This window comes from Maniola jurtina, chromosome 3 (assembly GCF_905333055.1).
Source record: "Maniola jurtina chromosome 3, ilManJurt1.1, whole genome shotgun sequence".
Taxonomy (NCBI): domain Eukaryota; kingdom Metazoa; phylum Arthropoda; class Insecta; order Lepidoptera; family Nymphalidae; genus Maniola; species Maniola jurtina.
Genome location: NC_060031.1, coordinates 13,768,633 through 13,795,922, shown reverse-complemented (window position 1 = coordinate 13,795,922; position 27,290 = coordinate 13,768,633). Strand labels below are relative to the sequence as shown.

General features: G+C 37.1%; 1 protein-coding gene and 1 long non-coding RNA gene across 8 annotated transcripts in view; one reads left to right on the top strand and one right to left on the bottom strand.

Moving 5' to 3' along the window:
* LOC123881104 (E3 ubiquitin-protein ligase HECW2) overlaps positions 1-27,290 on the bottom strand; it is a 128,351-nt gene that overhangs the window by 49,484 nt on the left and 51,577 nt on the right. For 3 of the 7 annotated variants that reach the window (XM_045929676.1, XM_045929675.1, XM_045929674.1), the window contains exons 3-10: positions 23,850-23,951; positions 21,681-23,777; positions 21,084-21,228; positions 20,597-20,783; positions 19,861-20,046; positions 19,054-19,194; positions 17,044-17,136; positions 15,770-15,930 (exon numbers count right to left, since the gene is read on the bottom strand). In XM_045929676.1, the coding sequence (XP_045785632.1) occupies positions 15,770-15,930; positions 17,044-17,136; positions 19,054-19,194; positions 19,861-20,046; positions 20,597-20,783; positions 21,084-21,228; positions 21,681-23,777; positions 23,850-23,951 (3,112 nt within the window). Of the gene's footprint in view, positions 1-15,769; positions 15,931-17,043; positions 17,137-18,435; positions 18,454-19,053; positions 19,195-19,860; positions 20,047-20,320; positions 20,458-20,596; positions 20,784-21,083; positions 21,229-21,680; positions 23,778-23,849; positions 23,952-27,290 lie in introns of those variants that run through there. The other 4 variants (XM_045929677.1, XM_045929678.1, XM_045929679.1 and 1 more) reach the window with 4 other exon arrangements.
* The window catches only part of LOC123881110, a 45,232-nt gene continuing 41,791 nt past the window's right edge, over positions 23,850-27,290 (top strand). Inside the window, exons 1-2 of the long non-coding RNA XR_006799415.1 lie at positions 23,850-23,953; positions 24,385-24,390. This is a non-coding gene — a long non-coding RNA (uncharacterized LOC123881110). The remainder of the gene's footprint in view (positions 23,954-24,384; positions 24,391-27,290) is intronic.

The following is a 27,290-nucleotide window of genomic DNA, read 5'->3' as shown; positions in this document are numbered from 1 at the left end:
ACGGAACCCTAAAAAAAAAACAAAAAATATCACGAGATTACATAGCAACGATGTAACCCTATCCAGAAGGCGGGTGTAACTGCGCGGGCGCATCTACCTGCGTCAAATTGTCCGTACCGTTAGATTGACGGAAAAAATAAGACGCCTTGATTGAAATGGGACATGGGTTCCTTTCAGATTTGAATTGACATTTTTTTTAATAAGTTTTTCAAATTGTAAGTATATTTTTGTAAAAATAAATTGAATTGAAACGTTTGCTACTAAGAGTGATACTACAATTTCTTACAAACAGAAAATAAATAAAGAGAAGATGTTTTGTTTCCAAAGAGGAGAACCAAAAATTGATACTCGATCGATCGATCGATATTGATGTCAGTTTAAACATTATCTAATGATCGCGACTGACGATGCAATGCAACTACCATAGAAATTATTTAAATCTATAGAAGCCACTATGTTTATTAATATTCATCTATCTATGCCTAGCTTCTAGACTGCATCTAGGAACCATCGATATGGAAACTGTAAAAATGTATAGCTAATCCTTTGCTCTTGAGAGGATCATTTTCATCATAAAAATATTTTATTGTTAATAAAAAATAATCATGAAAAATCCAATCTCCAAAGGAACCCAATTTTTTTTAAGAAGAATAAACACCATCTGGTAAGCCAAACTATTTGTAGCCGATTCAAATTAACCCCTGTAACCTTACAATAAAACATTAGCCCATAGATAGGCCGGTAAATCGATTACCCACTAACTTATTGAAAATCCTAAGATATCACTCATAAGAACAAAATTCTCAACTAATCGGATACTGATTTATTCTTCACTTCATATAAATAAAGGTTATTATTGCATGGATTAAGATTGAATGTTTGAGAAAAGGATGTTAACTGTAAAATTATAACAGATGTTGATCATGGCGTATGTATTGGACCGATATTTTGTAATACATAATTTATTTCCTACTAAAAGTAAAGATTAATTTTAATCTTATGTTTACAATTTCCTTGTATTGTTAAAGAATAATATAGATCATATAACATAGAATATAGATCATAGACCGACCATTTGGTTATATTTATTGACTCTAAAGTTCACACTTAAAATTTTATCAGAGTTCTCTAATTACTAATTGAAATATCAAAAATAGTATACCTTAAAGAAATCTTTAACAATCTTTATAGAAACGCATGAAAAAAGAGAGTACATACTTATAAAGATGGTTCCGTTAGGATAACAACAATATGAGTTTACAATAATTATATTGTGAAGACTATACAAACAGATGCTCCTAAAGCGGTAGGTAGCTACTAGAGATATTCAAGTATTTTAACCTATTTTCACCCCTATTTTAATGAATAGATATACCTATTTTTGCTTGCACCTATTTAAGGTTTAGGACAATGGTTGTGTCGGTATACTTATAAATACACCTGCGCAGGATTTCTGTACTTACATATAAAAACGGTGCATGCAGCGAATCTTTTTTTTTAAATTATTTATAGTGTGGGAAAAATATGCGAGTACAATCTTTTTTGCCGCAAAAACGAGTTGTACCGCATGACATAATAAGAGTGTCAGGACTGGAGACATCCCGTGCATGTCATATTGAAATGTGCTATTATACAATACCATAAAAGCATTTGTGGGTACTTTCAAGTGGAGGTAGGCCATATGTCTTATAGGAGACGCCTCATGTAAGGCAGATGGCTAAATTGGATATAATAATACACTTTTGTACATAGAAATGTAAAGATTATCTCAAATTAAAACCGCTGTGGCGTTTGCGCTGCAAATGTTAAACGCAACTTGGCTTTACAAAAAAATATGCCTGCATAAATAAACAAACATTATTACTGTCTTTGACTTGTTTTTTTTATATTTCTTATGTACATAACTAGTATTTAACATTAACTTTATTATAGAGAATATATTTTATTAGCTGTAGTTTATAGAATAGACGTAAAAGGACGGTTGCGTTTTTTGCCAAAAACTCTGTACTCATAATAAAAATCACGTTCTAGTCTATCGAGGGAAAGCTTGTCTTAGATGCATACATAATAATGATTGAAAGGATTTAAATCAATCAAATATTTCTTCTACATTCAAACCGTTTACTTACAACTGAAGAGTATTAAGATATTTTTAAAGGATTCAGAGAATTGGGAACTGGGAGTGTGGTTGATTAAAATGTTTATTATTATATCAAAGAGTACACACAGGGAGAGATATTTTAGGCTTCACAGAATTTTAAATATCTTAAAAGAAATGGTATATGTGCTTGCTGTCTTTAATGTTGGGACAATAGCTGGTCAAGATGGAATGAACAATGAACATAGTGTAGAATACAAAGCCGACGCAAATCATATTATTAATATTAATCTGATACTCTATCGTCTGTGAAAACACACTATATTCCTTCCTATATCAATAGCAACAAATAATTCTATTTAAACAATAATGACACAGTTCGCGACTGTTAGGGAACGTCTAGGTTTCGACGTCACTGGCAGACGTCAAATGTTACCCACATTTGCCGCTAGGCAGGCTATGAAACGATCACGATTTTTCTTGGATTTCATGTCACCCACAGCCTAATATTTGACATAATTATCGTCGATTCAGGATCAAACCGAGAGTTTTCTCACTCTAGTTCACTCTGATAATGCGCACTGATGTTTGAATAGACATCTGAGCGGCGAGTTCAAACGCCATTACCACCTCTAAGCCTATTCACAATTCTGTGCTTGAGGCCTATTGATGGTGCGCCGACTTGCCGACTTACAGCAAAGACAAAGGTGTTGTTTTAATATAATTAAGGGGGAACATTTGGCAAGTCTCCGCGAATGTGAATGGTATCCAGGAATGGTGTGTTTATGCTTTGTGTTTATTTTATCGCTCGCAAGGATCGTCTGAAGCGATGGAAATAGTCGATGTTGGTCGTTGACACAGCTTAGCGACTGTACAGTTCGTAAACAACCCTACATGGATTCAAGAATCTGTTTTAATTTCCATACTGTATGATCGCTAATCTGCGACGTTGATGTGCGATCAAATAAACGTTGACGCCCCCGAGCGGATGCCTCTTTGTAATAAAACTCAAGCGAAGTTTTTTTAAGTCGTACAGTCGTCGTAGCAATCAGCTAATAACACCTACTTATCACGGGAAGGTTACAAAAAAATAATCACAAAACAATTATTTTACGCAATTTTTGATTTCATGATTTAACGGCAAAGAAAAATCGTGAGGAAACCTGCAGGAACCTGAGGAAACTATGCAACCGTAAAAAGGACCTCCTTTAAGAATGTTTGATATTTATTTAGACAATAACAGTTCTGAGACAATGTAAAAAAGTTACAAAAATATCCTCAGCGTTGACTTGCAATTTGTCCGCATTTAGCATTTAACGGCTGGCAAACCGACCGTTAAATGAATACAAAACAGTGATATCTTCACTTAAATGATGCACGCATATTCAAAGTAGGTAATTTAGAAACAAAAAACAAGGCCTAATTGAAGACTAATATAAGGAATGAAAAATACGGCTCATGCCGCTTATGCACCCTAAAACAGCCATTTTAAGGTTAAGAACACTCTCGATCAAGCCACCTTTCAAACAAAACAAAACAAAATTAAAATCGGTTCATTAGTTTAGGAGCTACGATGCCACAGACAGATACACAGATACACACGTCAAACTTACAACAACCCTCTTTTTGGGTCGGGGGTTAAAAATAGAAGTATATTATATGCCAACCGTTAAAACAACATATTCAACTAAAGAAAACTATTAAAACTTAAGGAATAATCACACGGAACGTCGTCGTTACATAAATCGTCCAGCCAGGATGTTTGGGTAGTAAAAAAGCGATTTTAGCGCCATAAATTTAGTTTTTATTTACCCATAAATCAGCGCAAAAGTAAAATCGCATGTAATAGATGACCATTAAAGTTCAAGAGGGTGTTAAAACGTCAACACTCAACAGCGGTTCAAATGTATAGGGAGTCATTATATTACCTCAACAAAGCAATTAGCTGGGAAGAAAAACGGTGTCATTAAACTTCTTATCAAAATAAAAGTAAAAAAAATAAAACGGCCTGAATCTGTGCTAAACTTGTGTCAAAAGTTCTCGAGTTCTTCTCATTTTCATTTCATTTCAGCTCTGGTTTTAAAAGGCACGGAGCTAAGCTATGAAAACTAAGCAGCCCCTTTTGCGGGTTTTCCACACATAATGTCATCCTCGAAGGCCTCAGATAGTCCTCCAGCTGAATAGCATATAATGATGATAGACTTTGCATGTGCTAAAAACCAATAATACCTACCTATAAACAATCCATTTTATTACACATGCTGAAATAGGAAGGGTGAAATTAATGTAATAAGGAAGAACTTTAAAAACGATTTCCGGTTAACTTCAATCTATTTCATGTGTACCAAAGATTAAATTGATTACAATAAGTGGGTTATACAAAAATATCCGACATCAAAGTGTGTAAAATGCCCGCATACACGCGACCTGAAAAAGCAACGAGGTAACGAGTGGGAGAAGCTATGGACAACATTTCTCTTTGCCAAAGCATTCGACCAATCAGTCCAAAACATATTAGTTATCAAAGGTATGTTCTGCCTTACCGTAACAGCAGTAGTTAATTATATATGAAACTATATCGATGTATGCGGTTGTTATACTATTCCATGTTTTGTGTTCATAGCGACACTATTTTCTGTCAGTGTGTATGTGTTCAAGAGGTCGTTTTGAAAGAATTTCCGCCACGATACAGCTTCTAGGGGTTCTATATTGCAAAAAATTATATTTTGTCAAAGTTTTTTTTCCCAATCAGATACAGATTGACTGCAATCTAACCTGGTGGTAAGTTATGATGCAGTCTAAGATGGAAACGGGCCAAGCTGGAAGGGGTATGGCAGTTTTCACTAAACCCATACTCCTTAGGCTTATACACGGCAAACAAAGTGTGTAAATTGTAGTTTTGACAAATCTTAGGATATTATGTCTATAAATCAGCGTGTTGCTTGACGCCACGACCCCTATTGACACCGCATCTGGCCGATTGCGAAACCCTTCAGTTAATCAATTATATTGAAAGCCTTACAGTGGAAACAACATAGTTGTTTAATTTGATTTAATTAAATTACTTCGAGATTTCATAAAAGTGTCAAGCGAGGTCGTAGGTACTACTCGTATGTAAAGCTATACTCGTATAAGATAAACGTGTTTGGTATCCTAGCAACAGAGAAATAACTAATAAGAAGTTTGTACATAAATAAGTACATATTAATGCACATGATAATCTCTTAAACCTAGCAATTGGTCCCAACATTTCAGCACGGCATCTATTTATGTTTCAGAAAAGCTACATTCTTTACATTTACGCACATCTTGTATTTTACATGAAATCCAATAAAGTTCAATCTAAACTTATAAAGAAGGATTTAGCATTGAGGAAATAATAACAAGATTAACAAAATGTTTACACAGTTGCTCATAAAGACGAAAATCTTGAACAATTTCCATGGAAAAATCCGCCTGAAGCCCGAAATGCGCCAAGAATGACTCAAGTAAAATACAAGTACCTTTTCAACCGAGTACTGAATGCTGGTTGTTTGATCGATGTATTCCTGAAAACGTTTCATGCCATTCACACCCTTATGCTTCAAGCCAATCTGTCTAGAATTCCTTGAGAATTTAAACATGTAAATCAATCTTCATTGACTGTATGGAGCAGCAATTAACGAAATCCTAAGTGGAACTCAATGACGTGTGAAGTGCACTGAATGAGCACTGATGTTTTTATTTCTGAAGTTTGTTTAGAATTGGTGGTAAGGACTTGCTGTTAGGAGTTAGCAGCTGAAGTCTACTGCGAATGCTTCCAGAATATTAGAGCTGGTGTAAGAATACTAACTGGCAATAATGGATAATGTTATACAAAGTATATTAACACAAAACTGATAGCCTAAAGAGTCTAATTCTGTTAAGCGAAGAATAATATCCATACTTTAAGATTTACAAATCGCCAAATAGTGTCAGTCGGTCTGTGTGCTATCTTTTCATGAACCATCCACTTTTCATTTTGATTTTGACGGGTGCAAGGATATCCTCCATACCGGAGAAGAACAAACAAAGGATACTTTTGGTGCTGGACAATCAAAGAATTCCCATGGTATTTAAAAAAACCTATATCAACATGGATGAAGTTGCGGGCATCATTTATTCCTTACAGACATAATTTGCATCCTAGACATAGACATTTTGCATATTGTAAAGCACAAACAGTTCCTAAAGTAAAGAAAATATAACATTTAATCCTCAATATGAAATTCAGTTTAAAATACAAATTTATTCAACAAGCATGTAGTGGAATCATTATTCTAAATGAACCAATGTATTTAAAGAAATCCATAGACATTTCAAAAACCTTGTTGGAGAAAATTTCGCAGATATAGATATTATTGTTCACGCAAAATGTTCAAGCGAATTCAAGGTTTTCATAAACCAGCGAACTTCAAAGCTACAATTGTTACAACTATTCTTGACAATATACATAATAATAAATATGATTCATTTAATTAAATACAATTATAATTATTTGTGATCACATCAACCGACTGGCAATTATCTACGGGAACTAGTGGAAAATTGCGGTTTTCCTTACAATAATATGATAATACGTACACAGTAGGTAAACGTCAGCGATCCACAGAGATTTTGGAAAAAGTACCTAGAGGTTATTTATGACGGAGATATGTATGTGAAGGCATTTGGGAGAAGTCGGTGCTCATCAACTTTGGTATGCTTAGGATAGGTGAGATAATATGTGAGGTTATTTTTAAAAATTTATTTGAATTGTCAAAAATTATATAACATTATTAATATTACTAATGAAGGTAGTTTAGTAAAATCGATATTTGGCTCATTCGATGTCATAGTACGATGTTGCTAGGGGGCCAACAAGAGTGAACTTGCGTAAACACGGGTGTTTTGAAGATTTTTATTTGAGTCTCCTTCCGAGATTCGAAGCGATTATTGAATATTATCAGTGTTTAGATCGTGGAACTGAATAATTAAATGTTGTCATATCAGTCATGCTCCAATTATATTTTTTTTTTGCTACTAGTTGTTTTAGATTAAAACTCTCGGATAACCTCGGTTGAACCTGTGTTCATCGCGTAGGTTTTAGGAGGACATTCCAATAATTCGTCAAAATTACTTAAATGAGGCGTGCTTTTTCTGGGTGACGCTTATAGATCATGATTGAATTAAGGCATAAGGAAAACTTAAATTGAATATCATCGATGAAATTAGGATAGCCGCTTGTACCTACTATGGTGGAGTCTAATCCAAAAACCTACTAAGTATTCCTTCTGCAGTAGACATTCTGTTACTTAGTAATGAATCATAGCAATATAAATAATAATAATTGATATCACGTAATATTGACATCATCACATTAATTGAGCAATATTGCGATATCTTTGTTAGTAAACACGGTCTGGTGGTTTTTGCATGATGCATTCTCAGTCATTTCCTAAAAATAATACAGTTACGTAGAGCAATGTTCGCAGATATTTATTTTTGCCATATTTTCAAACAGTTAAAGCGTATATTTTCTTTGGCAAACATGGTGAACTATGCTCAATCTCTTCGCATTCTGAGAGAAGAGAAGAGACCCATGCTCCATAATGAGCCGGCGATGGGCTAGTGATTTTAAGTTTACGTATCACCACTATATCATCTTACAAATCTAATAATTCTAACAATCAAAATTTGTACAATAGTACCTACTTACTTTGATATTTTACTCCCTGAGAATTAAATAAATAAATCTCTTCATTTGCAAAAAATAAGGCACTCCTTATTATATTGCCTCTTTTGTTTTTGTATGGAGGTAAAATCTTCTTATTTTCTTACAAGATTAGAAGCAAACTTGAGAGAAGGTCTAATTCTCAAGGATGACGGCACTTTTAGCTCTTGCGTGTATTTTACTTTGTCATATTCCACAAATTACTTGTGTGACTTCTTCTGCAATCTTTGGTATAAAGATAAAGCCATCTTTAACTTTGAGCTACTTAATTAACTTCGCATTTGTTAGCACTGTGTAACTACAACGATTCGTCAGCAGTACCTACCTAGTAGGTACTTATTTCAATCATACATTTATTTCCTCTAAAAATTTCCATGCCAAACTTTCCGCTCTGTATCATTATTTTCTCTGACGTAGGTACATATCCAAAAATGATTGCATATAATTTTTCACTTAATTCACCAATACCCCCATCTGTACGCAAAACTAAACCAACAAAAAACTCGGACTAAAATCAACGTAAAATACCTACTACAGGTCGAATACTGTAATTTTTTCGCTACAAAAAAGCGGTAAAATCCCAAATTACGTCAAGCTTTCTGTTTAAATGTGAAATTATAACTGAAAAGCATCAATTTGATTATCATTCACGATGTTTAACCGTTCATTCGTCATTATACCTTCAGCATACTAACACATTAGCATGTGATAGCGAAGCTATTAACGCCTTTATTCCTATAGCGTTAAAGCATACCAAATACCGCAAGTTCTGTGCTAAATGCGTTAATCTATACTTTGGCGTAATGTCTAACTATAAAGGCAGACTTTGCGGTACGCAACTGCGATGCGCGTTGGCGACATGCAAAACGTGTTGCGGGATTATGTGCAAAATGTCTATCGCGCGAAGTCGTTGCCTCTCTGTCGCCAATTCCTTAGGAAGGCTACTTTAAGCTACAGCAATTCCTTAGGTAGGCTAGTTTGAGCTACAGCACTGCGACGCGCGGTACTTTGCATACAATCCCACGACAAAGTTCACGGTTCTGCTCCAAATGTTTATGGGCATTGGTAATCACTTAACATCAGGTGACCCGCCTTCTCGTTTGCTCACTATTTTTATTAAAAAAAACAACGCTAACGGTTGCTTACCTAAGGCGCTCTTTATACATTTCTATACAAAGCAATGCACAAGTGCCGCCCTCAAGTATCGCGTGTGGCGATCATGCAAAGTCTGCAATAACTTAAAGATAGACTTTGAGCTACACTAGCAGCTAAAAGACTATCTTAAAGTTAAATTTTTCGCTACTGAATTCTACAAATAGACGGCGACACGCGACAGGTAGACATTTAGCGACAGTGCGATATGTCGCCGCCGCGCCGTCGCGTACCGTAAAGTCTACCTTAACAGAAGCAAACTCATCAAAGTGACTAATGCAACGGAAGCTTGTAACGAAGCCAAGTATTGAATTTTCCATCCAATTCGTCATCTAATTGTATTGATGTATTGTAATTAAGCGACTTATCTGTATTACAATGATGATTAAATTACACCTAACCATGCAAAGTTGTATCTATGACTTTTTTTGCCACTTCCCGTGGAAAAATTTAACTATTCATTTATAGACTCACAATTTTTCAAATATAAGTATATTTCTTTATTGGAAAATTAAGGAAATAATATATTATTAAGTAAGCCTTAATAATTAAAAAAAAAACAATAAAACAAGAAGCCAAACGATTGAAGAGCTGCACCTTTATCTATATTTTTTGGGTATAAAAGAATAAACTGACAGACTAACCTATCAACAAACATTTTTTTGAGAGTCTCGTAACTACCATCCCAGAGACGAACATACTTTATCTCATGTAAAATAAAGAGTTCCCACGGGATTTAAAAAAACATTAATCCACGCAGACGAAGTCAAGATATATCTATATTATCACATCAAGTGTAATTCAATGGAAAAGTTGATAAAAGACTATTATCGATAAATAATCACAATGGAAATCAACTCTCGAAACGCATCGTCCCTGCAAAGCTCTAATAAGGCTTCTACGTGATTTTCCGTAAAGGTTTCCGTTCATATATGGCTTTTGCGAGCTAACCAGAACTAATTATGTGATATGACAATCATTTATACGAAGAATTATAATACGTATGGATAAGTTTTGAGAATCGTTTTTATCACTAGCAAATTCCAGCTACTTTGTCTGTAATTCGGTGATTAGGCGATCCTAAACATTGACTAAAAGATGGGATATAGACATAGTTGGTAAAATATTTGCTGATGAAAAAGAATTCTACATAGTGACGCTTTTACCAGTAAATCTTAACTATCATAATCTAAACCTATCTTCAACGATAAAGCATTCGTACCACTGAGAGTTTGCCGACGCGACGTGTTTCTGATTTTTTGCTTTCAAAAGGGAGAACTTTCCTTTCCCGATATCAGTAGGAATTTGGAAGTTTTCCGATTCGCTAGATTATCGGTAAAAGATAAATTCTCCGGTTTGAAAGAAAACGCTTCTGGGAGGAGAAAATCAGAAAGTTTCTCAGTTACAGCAAACAGGATGTTTGCTGTAACTTATAATATTATTATAATATAATATAATATAATATTATAAAATAAAAGTCCCAATAAGACACAAGCGCAACAACAGTGTTTAACTGGCTTAATTTTTTTGTAAACGCGGTTGTACGCGAAAACTCTATCGTTCGTTTTCCTTTGTCTATGCCTGTTCATAAGTTAGTCTAGACTTTACGATATCAGAACGAATATATATTTCAACAGTTTCAAAATGCTGCGACAGAAGAAGTAATAAATTGCATGACCCCATAGCATGCCCCCATAAAAATGTTAGTATCAGAGATTACTACAAACTATAATCCTAAATTCGGAGAACCAAAGTATCAGCGGTTTAAAGGAACTCGTAAATTATTTTAGGCGTAACAAATATGCAGAGGTCGACAAATATCTTATCGCAATGAAATTCGAATCGGTTGTCAAAAAACATATTTTATGAGGATGTTGTTAAAGTATATTTGTAGATCTTTTTACCGTTTTTATCTAGAAATTAGATCATCACCATCATCATCATCATCTTAATGATTGAATCTCCTCGCCGGCACAGTTCAGGACAGAGGGAACTTCTAACAAAACGTCGAAGCTTCGACGTCACTGGCAGGCGTCAAACGTTAGCACATTTGACGCTGGTAGCCCTTATGCAGCCTCTGTAGATATTTTTCTAAGTCGCCACAACCTAATATTTTGGGATATCGTCGATTCAGAATCAAACCAAGTTTATTTTAATCAGATTTTTTTAAGGGGTGACTTTATAGGTGACCCATATGCCAGCCCCATCGTTACAAACTAAACTTTAAAAAAACCAAGAGTTCCCTCACGCTAGTTCAGTCTGTCGGCAGCCTACTTAGTTTTCCTCTGATTTACTAGCTTTTACCCGCGACTTTGTTCACGTAGTATAGTTTGTAGTCTTTAGCACTCGGGGATAATTTAACCAGAAAGAATTTTCAGAATGGTATCATTAGTTTCGGATATTATTTACCCCCTACCGACAAACTCAAACTAACTTTTACTCGTACCTCTTTATAATACCTATTAGTCACAAAAATCCTATTACACAAACTTATCTATTGCCGCATCGTATTTCATAACCTGCCCTAAAATGAGTAACCAGTTCACGCGTTCACTAAAGCAGTGGATTACTAAACGGGAAGGCAATATATTTTTAGACATTTCAATAAATAGGCCAATCCCGAAAAAACTTATTTTAGGTACTTTACGAGTTAGAAATATGAGATGGTACGAATAAGGAAGATGGCTAAACATTAATTAATATAATTATTTTCAAATAATTATTTAATAATGTTAGGTACCGCTGCAGGGGATAAACCAGTTTTCTTAGTACCCACTATGCTTTTGGGTTTTGAAGGGGTTTGAATATTTTAGTATAGAGACTGGCCTGGACATAATATTGTAGTCCGACATGTTTTGTTTTTCAAAATAGCGGCCACGCATAAAACCTGCATTCATCAATAATAATATAATAAAATTCATAATAGCCTTTATTTACTGAAATTCCATTCATTTTTACAATTTAATACAATTATTTACTTCACATCTTATATATTTAATATTATAATTAAACAGACTTATCCTATTAAAATATCACTCCATCTAATTCTTTGTCTCCCTCTTGCTCTTCATCAATAGTAGGAATCAATACAAATAAGTATTGTATGAGACAAAATCTTCCCAAGTGTCACGTTTCCGAGATATAAACTATCAAAGTTGTACTGGAGGCTAGACTGTTGTACTGATCACTCGATCACCATACTGATGACACCGTGGTGTCGCAACTTAATAGCGAGCTATGACAAAAAATCATAGTGAAGACCGTTTAACTGAACTTATGAGATGTCTGAGACAGATTTTGGAAATAAATTAGTTTCAGAAATAATAACCGCCAAAGTTTAGCGACTAGCAAGGACGGAACCCTACTTTATCCGTGTTCTGACACGGACTTGACCAATTTTATATTTAAACATATGCCACACACGATCTCCATGCACAGCTTTTATCATAATATACGGGAAAGTCACTAAAGATGTGAGATTACCTCTGAACATTCTCATACGGCCGATTTGCGAGATAGCCGTTCCACTTGCTCGTAATTTCCTCCGTTACCTTGTAAAATACCTAAATAGGGAAATGTGTTTATTTGCTGCCTCATCACGTTTGGCTACTTACAAATCTCTACTAATATTCTACATTCATAAATCCTTACCAAGATTTTATCTGACTAACTAGATTTGATGTAGCAAATGTAGTGCAAAAACTTCTAATACGCCGCCTGTAAAAGTAGAACTTTGAGCTACGCGACACTTGCACATTGATTCGTATAGAAATAGGCCATAGGCAGTTTGCAGATATCACACACATTTGAGATCATTTTGCAGAATTCTCAGGGATGCAGAGGAAACGCGATGGTACTTAGATTATTTTGACGATTCAAAAGCACCTGTAAAAAGTTTACTCGAATAAAAATCTATTCTATTCTATTCAATTCTAATGGTTTCTTCACCGTCAAAACAAGAGATATTTAATTGCTTAAAACGTACATAACTCCGAAAAGATAGAGGTGCGCTAAACCTTTCTCATTCAGAGACGAGACCCGTACTCAATATTGAGCAGGCAATCGGTTGATCATGACAATGATGATTCTGAATAGACAAAGTTTTTTTAAACTACAATCTAATCTAATGGTAAATAAGGAAGGATGCATTCACAAAGAGAACCCAACATACGTTAACTTAGAAGAAATAGGTATAGGAGTTGAATAAACCTAACTCTAGTCGGATTCCTACGATAATAGTCAAGTGAAAACTTGTTAACGATAAAAATAGTTATAGTACAAGAAATCTTGGAATGGTTGGCTTATCAATCAAGTTGAATAAAACCGTTGAGCAAAAATCGTACAGAAGTCTTGAATGGCAAATAAAAATAAAACAACCATTACCGGACCCGTACAACATAGACTGGTGAACCTGTTAAAGACTATGAAACATCCATTGACTCGACACTTTAATGAAACTAGAATAGGTACCACTAAGTACAAGTTAAGGGTGAATGTCCATGAGAGATGTATGATGATTTATGTCAAACCGCCGTTTCATAAGCTAGCTTGTTGAAACATTTTCACCAGAGCTAAGATGATCCAAATTCTAAGCGTAAAACGAAGCTATTTTTTTAATGGTTTCACCAACATCCGTTGCTAGTTATCTTTGCACACTATAACAGTTATTCGTTGAAAGCTCAGGGCCAGCACAGACTAACATTTTTAAAGCCTCGCTTACGTTAAATCTGATGGAAAATAGATGAAAATCTATGAAAATGAAGCGATTTTACTGATGTGTCACATAATATATCTTTTTCTACTCATCTATGCATATTCCCGGTGGGCAGTTAGCTTTAGAACAAAATAAATAAAATGTATTATATTAAAAGGCACAAAAACTTGAAACAATGCAACGGAGCGACATCAGAGTGCATTGAATTTGCAATAATTATACTTAAACCGGATTCAGCGTGGTCAAGATCATTATTCCTATGGGAAAATTCTTTAACATAAATCTTCTGCAAATTGAATTGCTTTGTACGACAAAATTTAATATTAATACATAAAAGATATACATATACTTCGACTCCGTAAGGTCGCGTAGCTGAACCGAAAATGAAGAACAGACAACAAAGTGATCCTATAAGGGTTCCGTTTTTACTTTTGAGGTACGGAACCCTAAAAAACTGTTGTTAAAAACCTAATAATGCAATCGGATGTGAAATTGCAAATTTCCATGTTGTGATGAGCAAACGAAAATAAATAAGGCTAAATTGTCTTTCTGTTTGTTTGTTACATTTTCAAAGCAAAACTGCGAAGTCTGTCTTATTGAAATTGGGCGTAGAAGTAGCTTGTATTTTGGAGACGGTTTCAAGATATTAGACACCTAAGCAGGTAGCCGCTGAATTTAGACGGCGCAGAACGAGACACGTGGAGTCCCTACAAGAGACCTACGCCCAGCAATGTGCCTCTATGGGTTGATAATGATGATGATGATGATGATGAGATACCTACTTGAGACAGAAGGACTTTTTAACTTTTTCTTCTGATTTTTACAACTTTTTTTGGAACGAATAAAGGAAAAACAACAACAATTATTCACGACTAAAAGCTAGTTGCGTATAAAATTATCCGTCGTTTAAGAAACTGCACGAATCGGACAGACAATAATAATGAAAACATTTGCAATACTTATAATGTAATTATTGTTTTATGCCATGTAATTTAACTAACAACACAAAGAATAGACATGAATCTAAACCGCAAATTGGAACGTGCGAATTGGGACTCTAGATACCTTTGTGAATGCTCAGTTATTTAAACGGCTTAATTATAATTTAACCCACAGTAATGTGCGTTTTAAATGACAAAAGAAAAAAATACATCCAAATCAATCAAATTACACAACACAACACTCTGTGGTACAATACTGTCTGGTATGATGCCATAGGCCGTTTAGACGCACAACGTGAAAAATGCGAAATGCCATCGAAAGTCTAAAGACGTAAAACGATACGCAAAATGCTTTTGTATAGTGCCATGTACGCGAAATACCAAATCGCGTAACGCCAAAGCGCATATACACAAGTACGCAAAATACCAAATAGAATAAATAGATAGTAAAAATTAATGAAAATAAACGAAACTAGGTAGATATATAGGTACTTGTTTGATGAAAAGCAATCACCCCTTAGTAATGAGTTTTCTCATTGCTGAGGAGCGTGGCTTCTTCCAAGGCAACGAAAAAGAGCTGGTTCTGAGAAACCAGCGCCACCGCACGATCAACTAGCGCCATCTATAGCGCCACAAGTTCTATATACTAAGTTTTGCAAATAGGACCGACAGATGACGTTCGTTTTATTATAGTCTACTTATTTGATTTTGACATCGAAGGACAGAGGGCGTCATAGCCTATCCACAATTCACATTGTCAATTATGTGAGATTTGATCAAATCATTTTCTCGGATAGTTTGGTCCAGGGACAAATAAATTCCGCGCTCGGAAATTCTCTTTGGCGTGTTGTCTGCGCAGATATGGCACTGTCCTAACATCTCAGTATGACAGACACATTCTAATTTGATCCTTCCGATCCTTTCTAATAAACCTTAATCGTCCTTATTCCAAGAATATCTGTAGACAAGTAAGCCGCACGTTGCTCATCGGGCGTTGCCTCCACTCGCATCCCGTTGACGACACTCTTTGAGTAGAATATTAACAGCTCCTTTTGTATCGACAATATTCGATCTTAGTTTTAACTGTATTAACCCAATGTTTTTGTGTTTTTCTGTATAATTAAGTCACTAACCTCAGCAGACAGGTAAGTTGCACGTCGTTCTGGTACCGCGCAAGCGCAGGCGCGCCCTCCACTCGCACAGCGTTGACTTTATCCCGTAGCGAGGCGCCGCAGCCGCCGCAGCGCTCTTTGAGTATTGAAAGGATGTTCGGTTGTCGGAGGAAAGCCACCACCTGTATAACAAGTTAAAAAAAATTACAGTGGACCCCCGGTAATCCGACAAACGTTTTGCAGGGTAGTGTCGGACTATCGAATTTGTCGGATTATAGAGTACTGCCTAAGACCCCCTATAGTCCGGCGTTTTTTATTAAAGAGTACCTTGTAATCCGACAAATTAAAGATCCAACGATAATATTCTATGTCAAAAGTAAACCACATCACATCACACTAATATTATAAAGGGGAAAGTTTGTGTGTATGTGTGGGTGTATGTTTGTTACTCCTTCATGCAAAAACTACTGAACGGATTGAGCTGAAATTAAGAATGGAGATAGATTATCCCCTGGATTAGCACATAGGCTACTTTTTATCCCGGAAAATTAAAGTGTTTCCATGGGATTTTTAAAAAACCTACATCCACGCTAACGAAGTCGCAGGCATCAGCTAGTTCAATAATAATAAAATAAACTTGTCGGATTACAGGGGGTGCCGGCTTAGACAGGGGCCGGATTACCGGGGGTCCACTGTAATTGATAAAAATTGAAAAAGTCACTGAGCGGCCGATGGAGAGAGCTATGCTTGGAGTTTGTCTATGTGATCAAATCAGAAATGAGGAGATCCGTAAGAGAGCCAAAGTGACCACATAGCTCAACGGGTTGCGAAGCTGACGTGGCAATAGGCAGGGCACATAGTCCGACAGACGTTCGAGTTCCAAAGTGCTAGGAATGGGGAACTCGCACTTAGTTCAGGGTTGTAAGATTGGGCTAGTTGTTTTGCATTCACTGTACATATCCATACTAATATTATAAATGCGAAAGTGTGTCTGTCTGTCTGCTACATTTTCACGGCTTAACCACTGAACCGATTTTAAGGTACATCCCGGGGACGGACATAGGCTACTTTTTATCCCGATACTTTTTTATACCGATTTATATGAAATTTGGTACAGTGGTAGCTTACGCCCCGAAAATTGACTTCGGCACCTTTTTATGCCGGAAAAGCAGAGTTCCCACGGGAGTTTTAAAAAACCTAAATCCACGCGGACGGAGTCGCTGGCATTATCTAGTTATCTATATCTGTCTGGAAGATCGGAAAAAATGTAAAAGGGAAAAATGATAAACTGTTACCTTATCGTTATAAGCAACGGGTATGTCGTGTTGCGTGTGATGCGAGTAGGACTCCGTTGTGGGCACGGGCGGCCGCGGCGGCGGCGTCGGCGCCTGCGTCAAAGAATAACTTTATTTATATGGCACACAACAAAATATCACTGCTTAATCAGAATGAACTATAAGAAAATTCTCGGTTTGATCCTGAATCAACGATATGTCAAGTTAGGCTATGGGTGACGTTAAATCAAAGAAAAATAGACGAATGATAAGCGATAAATAGTAGATTCATAGGCTACCTAGCGTAAATGTAGATAACATTTGACGCCTGCCAGTGACGTCGAAACCTCGACGTTTTGTTACAAGTTCCCTTACTGTCTTGAAGGACTTGATGCCCCGTTTATAATAATAATAATCAATTCAATAAATATAACACATTCTTGATATTAAAATCCGAAAAAACTACGCCAAACAAAAAAAACTACAGCAGCAAATCATAATACTTAGTTTGAAAAACAAATTCAATCGGATAGGAAGCCTAGAATAACGTGCGAATAAGAAAAACTAAGTTACAAACATACATGCTTCACATACCATATCTAGCAAATTAAATGATCGAAAATGCTAATGAAGTTCTATGGTATCCTAAACCGCGGATAATATTATCACAGTCTAAACAGATGCATACAGTCGTTCCACGGAGACATCTAGACAGAGCAATCAGATAGGATGGCAGAGGAGACACGCGGGAGGGACTGCCAGCACGACAAAAGATGATAGAATAAACTTTCTTTTAATTTTTAATATTATTTCTATTTGAGTAATTTTAAAATGGTGTGTTTCGAGATTTTTTTCAAAATGTAAATGGACATAATTTTCGTAATCAACTCTTTAGAGTTGATTAGGAGTATCGTCGTTTTTGGGGATAATGAATAATACTAAAAACTGTGCGCTAATATTTTTGAAACCCAAGTGTGTTTTGACAGCGGTGAAATAATAGCCACTTTTCAAGCAAATGTATTGAAAAAATAATAAAACACCAAGAAAATTGGAAAAAAAGAACGTGCACGTTATGCAGCACTTATCGTAAACTTCGGTCGGGCAGGAAGGGCCGCATGCGCTGGGGCAATAGAGCGGCATGATGGGACCGACCTACTTGGTATTTTCACACATCGAGAAAACCTAAAAGTGGCCTAAAAGACCTATAATGAATATTACTGCATGGCTTTGTAGGTCACAATAACTTTGCGGTAATATTTTTGACACCCAAGTGTGGTAAGTCTACAGTTTTGGTAGCGGTGAAATGAGAGCCACTATTCAAGCAAATGTATTGAAAAAAATAGAACCAAAAAAATGACATAAGAACGTGCACGTTATGCAGTACAAAAACAAGGCCCCATACAAGCAGCGTACTCGTATATCGTGAACCTGGTCGGGCAAGACGGGCCGCCAGCGTTGTGGTAGTAGGGGTGAGAAGAGGCCGACCTATTTGGTATTTTCACACATTGATAAAACATGGTGACCTAAAAAGTGCAATAATGAATATTACTGCATGGCTTTGTAGGTCACAATAACTGTGCGGTAATATTTTTGACACCCAAGTGTGGAAAGTCTACAGTTTTGATAGCGGTGAAATAAGAGCCACTTTTCAAGCAAATGTATAAAAAAAAAAATAGAAAACCAAAAAAATGACATAAGAACGTGCACGTTATGCAGTACAAAAACAAGGCCCCATACAAGCAGCGTACTCGTGTATCGTGAACCTGGTCGGGCAAGACGGGCCGCCTGCGTTGCGGTAGTAGGGATGAGGAGAGGCCGATTTACTTGATATTTTCACACATCGATAAAACGTGGTAGCCAAAAGTCCAATAATGAATATTACTGCATGACTTTGTAGGTCACAATAACTGTGCGGTAATATTTTTAACCCCCAAGTGTGGTAAGTCTACAGTTTAATAGAACTAAAAAAATGACATAAGAACGTGCACGTTATGCAGTAGGTACAAACAAGGCCCCATACAAGCAGCGTACTCGTATATCGTGAACCTGGTCGGGCAAGACGGGCCGCCTGCGTTGCGGTAGCAGGGGCGAGAAGGGGCCGGCCTGCGGGGCGCGCGGCAGCCGCGGGTCGATGAACGTCGTGCGCCGCATCACGTGGTCCACGAAGAAACGCTAAGGGACACCAGCCAGTTTTACACCTTTCGTTTACCAATAACGCATAATTTTGAAAGAAAAGAAAGAAAGAAAAACGTTTGGTCTGTATATTGTGCCACACATCACATGTTATACTTGGTTCTCCACCACTTGAATATTACAGCCAAAATGCCTCAAGCAGAAGATGCGCCGGAATAAACCGTGTCAAGTATTGCAAACCGAAAAAAGGGTTCCAACTCAGCATAATGCTGTATGCCTTGTACGTTACACATGAACATACAGCGCTGATTTTCAGCAGGGAACCTATCTTATTTCAGTGACACCAAACTATGTTTTATCGACCTAGCAAAGCAAGTTTTCCGAGTGATCATCAAAAAAACTATTAGTATAGGTGACGCCAAGCTTCTTCATCGCTCTGAAATTCATGTATGCGCCGGTACGTTGTGCACAAATCCCCGGTACTTACTAATTCACAGGACGATCTTGTAGCATTCGGGTGTATTGCTCGCTCCTTTTCGCTGGTGTTAAAACAAGTTTTTAATGCTAATCCGATACTACTCATCACTATTTCAAAGAGATCAAGAAGTTTGGGGCCACAGTTTCTGAATTTATCTTAGTTGTTTTACCTTTTTTAATTACAATTTTTATGAAAGACTTTTTAATGAAGATGGCAAACTTGCTCACCTTTCCATTTCTGTCCAGCTTGGAATCCCATCCCAAGGGCAGTTCTCTCTCAGTCTCGCTGAACATGTTGACAAGGGCTACCAGGTCTCTGTTGTGTTGGTAACGATCGAAGGACGAAGTGTCTCGCCGTATCTTGGATATCATGTGCTTCAGGGTCGAGTTACAGTTGTATAGGGATGACGCTTCCTGGAGGCAAACATGAAGACAAACACTGAGGTTAAAAAACGATAAAAACACAGTTTCATTGGTCTTGCACGAAAAAAACTACCACCATTCGGGAAAATTTGACAATCATTATCGCGCATAATCTACTATACTCAACACTTCTCTTCTCTTTGCCTGATATGAGGCTCTTCTCGGGTAGGACAAAAAGAAAAGGTGGCGCATTCATTCCCTCTCTTTTTTAACTTGGCCGTGGAAAAGTATTATGTAGTAAAAGAAGTCACGTGATATATCCTACCAAGTTCATATGCAGTATGGAGTAGAAGTCGGGCCGGGCTAGGAACTCGGCGGCGGGGTGCGGAGCGGGGAGAGGCTGGCCCTCGAGCGGGCGGAAAGTACTCGCCGCCGATGGAGGTGACGAACTTGCCCCTCTCTCCTCTTATGTATGAGTATGAGACTCTTCTCAGGTAAGACGAAAAGAGAAGGCAACGCATTCGTACCCTCCCTTTTCTTTGCTTGGCCGTGGAAAAGTGTTATGTAGTAAAAGAAGTTACGTGATATTATATTATCTTACCAAGTTCATATGCAGTATGGAGTAGAAGTCGGGCCGGGCTAGGAACTCGGCGGCGGGGTGCGGCGCGGGGGGCGGTTGGCCCTCAAGCGGGCGGGAAGTGCTCGCCGCGGGGGGAGGAGACGAGCTTGCTCCTCTCTCCTCTTCTCCTAGCTGCGTGCGAGTCATTGTACGGCGAATTGATTGGTATCTGAAATATTTAACGAACCTTTTAGTTCTCAAAGCTCAACAAGGTAAAATTGAAACCTAGTTCAAGTTTCATCATATTCAAAAGATATGACTAATTTAAAAGAACACAAAAAAAATATGCGCCTGAGGCTATGCGATTATGATTGATGGATTAGCAGGTATATTATCATCCTGCACTACCTATGGAGCGTTTATTGCAGGAATCTATGAAACCTAGGCAAGACTAGTTTGCTAAACCTTAAAAATATTAAAAATAAAAAAATCCTTTTACCGGATTTTAGATGAAAGCAAAGTTTCTTACCTTCTATCTAATTGTCGTCTTTGGACTTCGGGTGCGGGCGTTCTCGGAGAGCTCCCATTGGCCGCGGGCCGCTGCCACGTCGTCGTCCTGTTTATGTGGTCGATGTAGAACACGCGTCCGTGACTGTCCATCCGGGCCTCCCAGCCTGAAATACACACATATTCTTATTAGAAAAGCTTTTGATCATCTGAAAAACGGGGTAAGTGCGAGTCGGACTCGCACACAAATGGTTCCGCACCGTCGTACAAGAAATATCAAACTAGTATTATGAATTTTTTTTAATAAAAAAAAAATAGCGATAAAAGAGCAGGCGGGTCACCTGATTTTGTAAACTAATTTTATTAGGTTGGGAATACAAATCATTAATTGTTTATGTTATATAACCACAAATTCACGATTTTCGGATTTCCCCTTTACTTGTGCTATAAGACTTTGCTACCTTTCATGATTCTAGGTCAACGGGAAGTAACCAATAGATTTTGCTTCCCCCGAATTAACAGATTCGACAGACAGATAGATAACGAAGTGATCCTATAAGGGTTCTTTTTTCTTTTGGACGTACGGAACCCTAAAAATTAGTCCTCAAATGATTCTTACCAGGAGGCAAAGGTTCTTCACATTCAATAATTCCGCCAATCATATTGGCCGGAAAATCTCCCGTCAAAGCCATCTGTCTCGACGCCCGTTCAGGTATCGAAGGTAATCTTATTCCGGCCATATGTCTTAAAGGTGTCGGCGATGCTACAGCGTTTTCATTATCATCACAATCATCAACCGCGTGCGGTCTCCTCAGAACTACATCATCTGGAGGCCCCGCGTGAACTATCGTAAAGTGATTACTGAATTCAAGATTCGGAGATCTGATCTCTGAAGTTCTTAATTCATTAGTAAATTCAACCATTTCGAAATTTTCTAGTACTCTATTTTCTGTGTTTTGAATAGGCGGTGGATGTAAATCTGCTGGTGGAAGCGGTCTTGGCCTTCTCGCGTGATGTGTGGGCGTTGGCGGGCATTGGGGAGCCGTAGATCCAGCTAAAGCTGCAACTCGCGATAGTACCCTGGGATGCGGCCTTAATGGACTATCAGGTATATCTTTTGAAGGAATCGTCTTGTGAGGAGAATGTTTAGGAGTTCCCTCGCAGCCGAGACTCTTCAAAAGATGCCGAGGTAAACTTGAATGTTTGGGCGTCGAACTATCACATGAATATTTACGATTCAACAGTAGAGTTCCCACACTGGGCAATATCTTACTGGCTTCATCTATCGGTGAATTTGATTGTGAGGAATTGCAGGAACTCGGTGCGTTTGGACTACTTGGAGCGGTTTCTCGACTAGGTCCATCGATGTGGGAGGAGTTCAAAAAAGCTGTCATCATTGTCGGTGTAGCCCGTCCCGAGTTTTGCCTCGTCAGAGGTTTATGTCCCTTCATTACCGTAATTTCCTTTTCTTCGACTTGATTCCTGTTGTCATCTTCAAAATCTTGATGGCTACTTATATCATTGAGAAAGGTATGTTGAGCTTTCTCTTCAGATTTTGCATGATTAGGAGTCGAATGAAAAGCATCCAAAATATTCTTATCTTTTCTAGCAAACGTCGTAGTAATATAATTATCTGGACCTATATCTTTTATAAACATAATATTATTCTTACTCACGCTTTGCGTGCTATCAGGTACATCACTTTTCTTCTTATCATCAGCTAACCTAGATAATTTAATAGAAACTGTCGATTCACACAAGCTGCCGTCAGTCTCGGGTGTCGCCAAAGGAGCGACGTTTTGACACCCTCTCAAAAAGCTCGCAGTAGAAGACATGGGTGCTTGAGCACCGGAATAAAACTCCCCAGGCTTGAAATCATTTATATCTCCCTGTAACGCCGCAGAATTTGCAATATTGTTATCCGTAAAAAATTGTTCGTCTGTATCTATTAGCTCGAAGGTGAAGGCATCTTCAGGTTTAGTAAGCTTTTTTGGTTTTCGATGTCGTTGTACTATCGGAGGTAAGGCGTGCATTCTCTCTAAAGGTTTATGCGACTGTCGAGGTGGCAACGGAGGTACTGGTGATTTTTGAGCATCATTTGGCACATTAGCACCTTCGACGTCGTAGACAAACTTCATAATTTTGCAAGGGTTTTGCGGTGACCATATTTTGTAATACTCAGTATCCGGAGATGTGGGAGATTCGAAACCGATGTTCATGTTTGTCTTCTTCTTTACTCCATTTAATGCTACACAGCTGGCGGTATCGACGGGCGGAGGACATTTCTTTTTAACTCCTGACGATGTCGGTTTACAGTTCAAAGCACTCAGAGATTCACTATTTACAGATTGAGATTCAGAACTATTACTAACTAGAGATTTGCTAGGATCACATTTTATTTGTTCGAGATTCTTCTCACTAGACTCTAAAGCGCTAATTGAGCATTTGTTAACGTTTTCACTAAGATGCTTAATGTCTTGGCTCGTGCTAACTAATTCCATTCGCGGAGTATTCTCGGAGTTCATTTCGAAGCTTTCATTGTGATAGGAGAAGGGCGACACTTGGTCCCCGCTTCTCTTTCTCGATATGCCCTCCTTAAGCTTCGAGGGAAGCTTCTTGAGGTCAACTTTAAACTTCGGCGGGATCGACGAGGACTCTGCCACGCAATCATCTTCTTCGCCATTGTAGTAGCGAAAGCAGAGGAGCTGTTCACAGTCTGAAAAAGTAAAATATGCTGATTAGTTAAAGGAATCTGAAAACAAATGATAAATCTTCGAAGATGAATTACCTTCATAAGGCTGATTGGGCTCATCAAGCAGCCACATTATATGGCCAGAGTCGCATCCGGTCGCCGGCACGAGCCTGGCGATACCGGCGAGGCTTGCGGTCTCTGTAAAGGGACATAATAAAATGTTATCGTTACGTTATTTACGCCACAAAACTCATCTCGTTAACACATTCATTTCCTTATAGATTTTTATTTTTTTATTTTTTTTATTTAGTAATAGACTTAATTTAAAGAGAAACATTTTTCACCATTTTTTATAGACCAAAGCACTAGATAAAAAACAGACTGGTGTTTGGAATTTTGCAGCCCAAATAGACCGTAGTCTGTGCTAGGGCTGACAAAAAAGAAAAAAAGATTAATTTATTTTATGATTTTACTCCTATATTTACATTTTTTACAAACAAAAGAATATAAAAAAAAGAATAAAAAAAAGAAAAGAATAAAAAAAAAAAAAAAAAAAATTAAAAAAAAAAAAAAATTTTGTGCAACAGTGTTTATATAATAATATTTCAAAAAATATATAAAGATAGGATAGGATAAAGTTTAGATTATAGCATTGAGTTTCAACAGATCTTGTCATAAAGGCATTTAAAACTTTCAAAACCGGATTCTAGCAAAAATTTCTTTATATAGATTTTTAGTTTTCTCTTTAAGGAATTACGCTGGGCATATAAAAGCAGTTTGGATATCTCCAAAGGAAGATTATTAAACAGTTTTGGCGCCGCAGCTGTAAAATGTCTACTCGTAAATCCAGATGTTCGTCGAGGAACTGAACATCTTTGTTGCCTTTGCCTGAGGTGACTGGGAGTTTGCTCAAACGTAAAGTCGTCTATATATTTTGCCATATACATTGTTAGTTGCCATATGTATATTTTTCTTGGTGTTAGTACTTTACTCAGCTTAAATAGTTCTTCTGTAGGGAATCGTCGATTTTTTCTTAAAATAATTTTGAGATTGAGTTTTTGAGCCTTATTGAGTTTGTCTAATAAAGTTGATCCACATGAACCCCATGCTATGATGCCATACAATATTAACGACTGAGTTAAAGAGCAATACACTGTTAAGAGTAGTTTGACACTCATAATATTTCTTAGATCATTGTATATATAGCTCAAACTTCGGACTTTATTAGTTAGCATGTCTACGTGCGCGTCCCATCTTAGATGTTGATCAACAATAATACCGAGATAAGTTGTGCTATTGGTACATGATAATGTTTTGCAGTTTACACAGTCAGACTTATTCAAGCAAGAGTGCACTTTAATTTTCGGAGTCTCGGTCGGAAGACCGGCACTTGTCGGAGAGAAACACATGCATACAGTTTTTTCATCATTTAACGTTAGCAGATTATTGTCATACCACCCTTTAGCCAGGCAAAGGCCATATTCGGCTTTTTGGATGGTACTATCCCACGTGGAGGCTGTAAATAATAAGACAGTGTCATCTGCAAAACATAGCGACTTAGAGTCCGTCTGTCTGTCTGTCAGTAGTGAACAAAAGTCATTAAGATATATATTAAATAGAATAGGGCCTAATACGCTTCCCTGAGGGACACCAAATGCTATTTCTGAACTGTTTTCAGCGCTAATGTGATTTTCAACTCGCACAAATTGTTTCCGGTTCTTAAGATAGCTACTGAACCAGTTAAGAGCATTTCGAGTAAAACCGTATCTCTCTAATTTTTTTAGTAATAATTGATGTGAAATGGTGTCAAAAGCTTTGGCTAGATCTATAAAAACAGCAATTGTTTTATTTTTATTTTCATGATTTACAACAATCTGCTTTGTTAATTCAGCTATTGCATCATTGGTCCCTGTTCCCTCTCTAAACCCGTATTGATTATTATATAGAATATCGGAAGTATACTTGACAATCCTGGTTTTCATTATTTTTTCAACAATTTTTGAAGTAGTGGGCAAAAGTGAAATAGGACGATAGTTCGACATTAGGTTTGTTGGCCCTTTCTTATGTAGTGGCATAATTATAGCAGTTTTTAAGGTCTGTGGAAATATTCCTGTTTTAAAGCTTAAATTAATTATAGATGAGAGTGGAGCAGCTATTTCACGATTCATTAGTTTTAATATTTTAGAGGTAATGCCGTCGTGTCCACAGGATTCCGTATTTTTTAGAGAGTTAATAAATTTACTTACTTCAGATGGATTTGTAGGTTTTAAATAAAAAGTTTTATCTGCATGGGAGAAATTAATTTTGTTGCATAGGTATTGCTCTGTAACCCCTATATTGTGTAGATGCTTTTTAGCAAGGTCATGTCCTACTGAACAGTAAAAACTATTAAGAGCATTTGTTATGTTATTTGGGTCAGACGAAAAATTTACCATTTTGTTGTTTATTAACATTTCCTTAATTGGCAACTTTTGTTTAGTTTTTCGATTAGAAGCTTCATTCAGAATTTCCCATATTTTTTTAGAGTCCCCTGAGTGTTTGTAAATTTTTTTCCTAAAGTATTTTTCTCTTGTTTCTTTTATTATTCTATTACAAATGTTTCTATACTTTAAATAATTGGCTTTAACAATAGATTCACTAGGAAATTTTTTGTGCATTCTATGAAGTCTGTTCCTTTTTTGAATACACTTAAGAAGTCCATCCGTAATCCAAGGTTTCAGGTTATCTCATGAAAAAATTAAACTGAAACCCAAAGTGGATTGTGATTAAATTCACATACCTATGTAACTTATTTATTTAAAAACCCAATTACAATAAAATAAATCAAGTTTAATTTATTGTAATCAACATTTAAAGAAACCTTGCCATTTATGCAATAAGTGAAACATACAAAGTGAAAAACAAAGCCCCTACTTAAAGCTGGCGGCTCCAAATAAGAGAAACAAAAAGCGTACAGGTGCAAAGAACTGTAAGGAGAATAAGAACAAGAAACTAAAATAAAACAGAGAACAGCGAAACGAGCCACGACGAACCCTTCCGTTTTATATCTAACAAAAATCGATGCGTAGGATGCGCAGTTCGGCGCTGGCGCGTCACATATTATGCGCCAGACATAATCGCCGGATGCGGGAGTCGCCCGCACATTTAAAGCGAAATAATCGAAGCCACCGAATTGCCAGTTAATTGGGGAAACAAGGCCATAAATAGCGCGAACGCAAATTGATTCTGCAAGACACCGGTGCATCCACCCGCACCCAGCCATTACCATATTTCGATTGGGATAAGATATGAGCGGACAGTTTACATCTTCCTGCCGTTGATTAAGTGTTTGACTGGCTCGTAAAATATATTGACCGTGGTGAAAATGTTTACGTCAAACTTTCAACATTATTTTCGAGCATGTAGCGAGTAGGGAGTGATATATTGAAATATGTTAACAAAGTCAGCTGCGGAAATGGAAGGGCGAGACTATAGTAGGGTAGAACGGATAGATCGCGGAATTATCTCGGGATCGTTTCCGTTAGTTCATAATCACTT